Below are 5,949 nucleotides of genomic sequence, written 5' to 3'. Positions count from 1 at the left end.
ATGGCTGCGCCTGTAAGGTGTTTGTATGCATGTTTCCAGACGAAGAAAGCCCAATAATAGCATTTTCTGGTGCCAGGTGGCTGAGATCTTTATGGCGAGGAAAAAGAAATAGCCCAGTCCATCCATCCATCATTCATTTTCTAACACGCTTATCCCTGCTGGGTTCACGAGGGGTGCCCGTGTCTTTCTCCAGCTGTCAATGGGCGAGAAGCGGCGTACAACCTGGACAGGTCACCAGTCCATCGCAGGGCAGAAGTCCAGACTTTTGCCCAATTTACTGTGATATCACAAAGACCTTCTGCATAGGTGTCATGCCAAATGACTTATCCCCTCCAAAATTTGTATCCCCTGTGTCGAGAGCGCATTCAGTTGGAAGAATGAATCCAGTCAACTCCCCCTCATTTCCAACCTATTAGGCGTGGAAATGAAGATGTTTTACTTTTCTTAACGAAATATAGCAATGGTGTCGTTACATTATCGTTCAGTTAGTGTGAAAAAACTGAAAATGTAACATTTGTTAGTGCTATCATAAGGGATTGCTATGTCGGTTAAAACTCGATTGATCACTCAATATAACACGTTATGAGAAAGAAAACGGCTCTGTGGACATTTCCAGATGTGTCACGAAAATATTAGCTTTATGTTATTAGATTGTCGCATGTCTGTCTGTTGAAACCAAAAATCCACCTTCCTGAGTTCATCACAGCTGTCTGCTGGTTTGTCTTTTTTCTTTTTCTTTTTTTGACCCGCATGAATAGATCATATAAAGCGGATTTCACGTGTGATCAAATGAACACTGAATAAAGGTACAGCCAAAATTATCAGATTTAATAAGATTTTAATTCCACCAAGAACAATATAGAGATATTACCCTATTAAGAAAATGAGATATTTCACTTTTAAAAATAGAATAATGTATAAGGAGTTTAAAAAATCAATTTCATTTTATTAGAATGTGATGTTTAAAAATATTTAGACTTCACAAAGCTGGAGGTTAAAAGTTTTATTGATTTCAAACACTCTCCCGATGCAGGGAGTACTGTTATCTCAAAAACATGAATTAACTGTTTAACTGTTCCTCCTGCCCGAGAGAATGTCCTGCATTACACATCACTTAAGTCGTAGTTTCTTGATTGCTTTCTTGATTGTAGTTTCTTGATTGCTCTCTTTTTTTGCCTAAAAAGAGAGAGAGAGGCAACTAGCACAGAACCACAGTTTGGGAACCCTAAGGCTGCGCTACCAAAACGAAAGCGCACCAAGCTTCTTAAAATTCTACGAACCCATGCAAATCTTGTCCAACATATCAAAATACCTGTGATCACTATACATATTAAATAACCAATTAAACCAGTCTCCTCTCCACTGCTTTTATCATTTCTTCCCACTGCAGCAAATATAGGTAAGTTCTGTTTTATATCCTTAGTGATTTTAGGAGTTGATGTAGTTTGTAATTTTAAACATTTGCCATCAAACAGATTGACAGACATCTTCAGCCTGTGGTTCAGGATAGCCTCCAATTCCTCCAACGGCATCTCCCTCACATCATAGCCTTGTTCTGAAGGCTTTGCTGTTTTCTTAACAGGCACAATCTCCTCTCCACTGCTGTTATCATTTCTTCCCACTGCAGCAAATGTAGGAAAGAACTTTTTCTTATTCTTACGGAGCTTAGATTTGTATGAGGGGCAGCAGTAAGCGGACCACATGTACTCAGGAACAGACACTCTGTCTCTGATCCAGTGTGCATCGAATTTATAAGGCATGACACCAGTTATTACGTACATTGAACCAGTGCAAAAGGCCTTGAATCTGTCCAACACATTTTTCTCCAGTGTGTTCCAGGGGCCCTCGTTGGATCCTTTTTTCTGGGGAACGATGTTTGTCAGAGTGAAGGTGGCATTTCTGTCATCTTCTTTCTCCTGGTGAAAACTAGGAGTGAGGTGTCCCCTGGTGAAACCAGAGTGTTTGTAGTCATCATCAACCGCTTGGCTTTCAATAACATTCTGATCAACAGGACGGCCAAAAGGTCTCATATCTGGACTGTCACCAGCAAACGCCAACTGAAAAAAGAATACCAGGAAATGAACGAATCATCAGTCATCTGATTCATTTTACAAGCTACAACAAAGGTTTGACTAGACACAATTATATACTTGCACCTACAATTCTCAGAACATGCGATGTTTAAAACAAAAACTGTTTGGTGGATGCATGTGGATACATGTCCAGGTATTTGTTAAAGTGAATGATCTTCTCCCACTCTTTTCAAAAGATCCATAATTAACTAAACCATAAAGTCCTTCCAAGGTCACGGTACGGGCTCCTGCAGACACTTGAGGCTTTCGGCTCAATATGTTTTTCTTCGTGTTATCACCACTCCAAGCTTTAATCCAGTCTGGGAGGGCTGAGCTGCTAGAACTGAGGAAAACCCCGTAGTTTACAGATCCTACCGACCACCAAAACTGAACTTTATTCCTCCCAAACTGCAGCAGACAACAAAGGCAGTGAACCGCTGTTTTCTTTTTTTCTTTTTTGAAACTTTTCTCTAGGATTTAAGATGGGTAAAACACCTCCAATTTAAGCCAGAACCCTTTTATTTGTATTTCAAAGCAACCTCCTTGTTGGAACCTTTGTAGAAAAGTTAGTATTTCATTAGTGTAGTTACACGCAGCTTAATTCTGGGTTTGACTGAATACTGAGATAATTATAATACATAAAATTTTGTTACTTCCCAAAAGGGCCCAACATATTTGAGGACTCAGATAAACATGAGGGCTAACAAAATTATTTTATTTTAAAACTGTCTTGGACTTCTCTTTTTCAGCTGCTTTGATTCTCTGTGGAGGGAAAAAGAGAGAGAGTTTAAATGCCCTCAGTTCCCCGTGTCCCAAAAAAAAAGAGAGAAAAAAACACACACAAATCCCAAAAGTATTAACAGAAAGTTGGACTTCAAAAGAACAGAACGGAATAGCAGGGGCCCTATACAGGGCCATTGAAGCCCATACTATTACCAGACTACTGCAAAGAAAGAATGGATAAACAGGAAAACCGGTCCCACCAGGCCAAATCATCAAAACAGCAAACAAACCAAAAGCTAACAAAATACCACACGACAGACTGGAGTCGTCAGCTGCGTCCTACAGCTACAGGACACGTGCGCGCACTGCATTCCAGACCCATCCTCTGTAGTGTTGGTGAAGCGAGCGGAAGGGTGGGGTATTCCACATGTTGAAACCCCAGCCTATTTACAGTGCCACAGATCATCCATCCATTTTCTGACCCGCTTAATCCCTCATGGTGGCTATCACCAGCGTTCACCGGGCGAGAGGCGGGGTTCACCCTTGACAGGTCGCCAGTCTGTCACAGGGCAACACAGAGACAAACAGGACAAACAACCATTCACGCACACACACTCACACCTAAGGACAATTTAGAGAAGCCAATTAACCTAACAGTCATGTTTTTGGACTGTGGGAGGAAGCAGGAGTACCCGGAGAGAATGCACAGGGAGAACATGCAAACTCCATGTAGAAAGACCCAGGGTTGGATTTGAACCCAGAACCTTCTTGCAATTTAAAAAATTATTCCAATCACAGGTATTCTTTAATTGTACGTTAAAACCAGTCACTAGAAAGGAAAGCATAATAATTCAACATTTAAATAGATTCTCATAGATTTGAGAGTGTTTAATTTTATTATTGAGTGTATTAAAATATTTTATGTCTAAATACAAATATGTATGCCTCTATCAATTGTTAGATAGGAATAAAAGATAAATGTACTTTATTGTTCCCTGTCTGGAATAAAGATCTGTTGCAGCAGCAGACATAAAACTAAACATACTTTGCATTACAGTACAACTAATAACAATGGAAAGGGTACACACAGTACAGTAGGTGGTTTTAATTGCTCAAACCAGATTTTTGTTATGGTTTGGATGTGATTACCCTGATAATAAAAGCACAGTTTATACCAGTCTATAATGGATATTTCTTAAGAAAGAGAGGACTAAATCAGTTGAATCATAATGGAGTCTCATCAAAAATATATGATATTTCTGACACACAGTTAGCTCTGTATGGTCTTTCTATAAGTGATGGCTATATTTTGATCACAGTGGTACTTATCTTACCTACCTGTGGTTCATACATCCATGAGGTATTGGGCCGTGGTCCATCTGCAAGTCTCAGAATGTAGGCAGAGAACAAAGGAGCCCGATGCTGTCTGTGATACAGGCTGGCAAAGCGATATGTGTTCTTGTAGCGCTGGCATATTGGCTGGTACGCTGTGTAATCAAAACCACTCGGTGGAGTTTCCTCGTAGAAGAATTTAAGACACTCGGAGAAGTCATTGCTGAGCTCTCCAACTACCAGACCACCAAACCAAGACAGGAGGAACAGCAAGGCTGCTGAGAAGGACAGCAGGGAGTTCTTCTGAGACATCCTGTGGAGAAAATTGGTCAGAAGGGAAGAATCTGCTAGAGAGGGATAAAAAAAAAGGTCCAGAGATCTCAAAGGGTCATCTTGAAAAAAAATCCTTTGCTTTTATGGCCTCAGACAGAGACTTTATATTCTCACAGCGGAAACCTTACAGGTGACGTTTTGAACAACACCCCTTTTCTGTAACTCAGTTCTATTTTTAATACCTCTTGCAACATTTTTTAAATGTGCTATAGTAGCAGGAATGGATGTTTATCTAATGACCACAAATCCCAAATTCCCCTGTAAAACCCAGGAAAATATTTGGTCCAGTCACGTCGGTATGCAGAAACTTCCCACACTAACCTGAATATAAAAACACTGCTTCTTTTTGAAATGTGGTTAAAGTCACTGGAAGTGATGGCACAGTTTCTCTCAGACAGTTTGTTCTTTCACTTTTTTAAGGGGGGGGGGGGGGGGGATAGTTGGCCTTCCATTAAAAGTAGGCTAACAGGAAAGGGTGGAGGGGAAGGATTGGAGGCCAGAATTTAATGTGGGTCAGCTGTGTCTTCAGGCCGCCATACATGGGTTAGTCTGATCAGACATCTCATAATGAGGTAAAATACTCTGTAAGGAATGGTGTCATGAATATGGCTGGTTTATAATGTCTTGTTGCTAGTTTACATTTATATCCAGAAACCAAATCTTTTTAGTTTATTCATCTTAATCGTGGGATGGGCACCAGTCCATTATTGAACTGCTGACTTTGTCAGTGTTCCCAAGTTACGTTAACACCATCCAAAAAATGGTTTGTCATCGCTCAGCAAAATGCCACCACCAAAGAAAAAGCTTAAACTACACCAGGACTTACTTTTCTTAAAAAGAGTAACGTGTGAGTAATGGTTACACATCACGACATCAACACCTCTTGTGCTTTCAGCCAACTGGAATAAAATCAGGTGTCTAATGCTATGAGCTAAAGGCACCAAGGGACTGCCCCTCACAGCAGGGTGCCTGATGAAACTATAGACCAGTTCACGCGTGACGTCAGCGCTACATCCGGGTCCCGCGGGTAGGCAAAAACAGTACTGTTCTCGTCTACTACATGACAAAACGGGTGATTTAGAGCGTACTTTTACTTCGTTTATTTATGGAATCTAAGCAATGCCTACGACTTGTTGTGCTCCCGGTTGCATAGAGAGGCATTCCAAATCGTCGGATGTACGTTTCTGTCGTTTATCGAAGGAGGAAGGACGAAGAAAGAAATTGATAATTTCAATGAAAAGAGCGCAGGCAGACAATCCGAACGGACAGTGGGAGCCATCATACCATGACAGAATTTGCAGTCTACACTTCATCTCCGGTAAATACAACTTAATTCTGCACTAGTCATTGTTCTACTTAAATAGTGGCGGAGGGGCCTGGAGAAGTGGAGTCGATGCGCTGTAGCAGCAGCACGCAGCATCATTTTAGTTTTCTTCGAGCAATCAGTGTGCAATAATGTGCACCAGACAGCGGCTGCATTACACCCCTG

The 5,949-nt window shown here is 41.0% G+C and overlaps 1 protein-coding gene across 1 annotated transcript; it reads right to left on the bottom strand.

Annotated features, from left to right (window-relative positions):
- Positions 1-999: 999 nt before the first annotated feature.
- Positions 1,000-4,489, bottom strand: LOC105924526 (endonuclease domain-containing 1 protein). Its single transcript, XM_036127533.1, has 3 exons — positions 4,134-4,489; positions 1,780-2,057; positions 1,000-1,176 (listed from the first exon to the last, which is right to left on the bottom strand). Exons 1-3 carry the CDS (start codon positions 4,437-4,439, stop codon positions 1,104-1,106), a joined length of 657 nt encoding a protein of 218 aa, XP_035983426.1. The 5' UTR covers positions 4,440-4,489; the 3' UTR covers positions 1,000-1,103.
- Between the last annotated feature and the right edge of the window lie 1,460 nt (positions 4,490-5,949).

Source organism: Fundulus heteroclitus, chromosome 23, assembly GCF_011125445.2.
Source record: "Fundulus heteroclitus isolate FHET01 chromosome 23, MU-UCD_Fhet_4.1, whole genome shotgun sequence".
Lineage (NCBI taxonomy): Eukaryota > Metazoa > Chordata > Actinopteri > Cyprinodontiformes > Fundulidae > Fundulus > Fundulus heteroclitus.
This window is presented reverse-complemented; position numbering and strand designations above follow the sequence as displayed.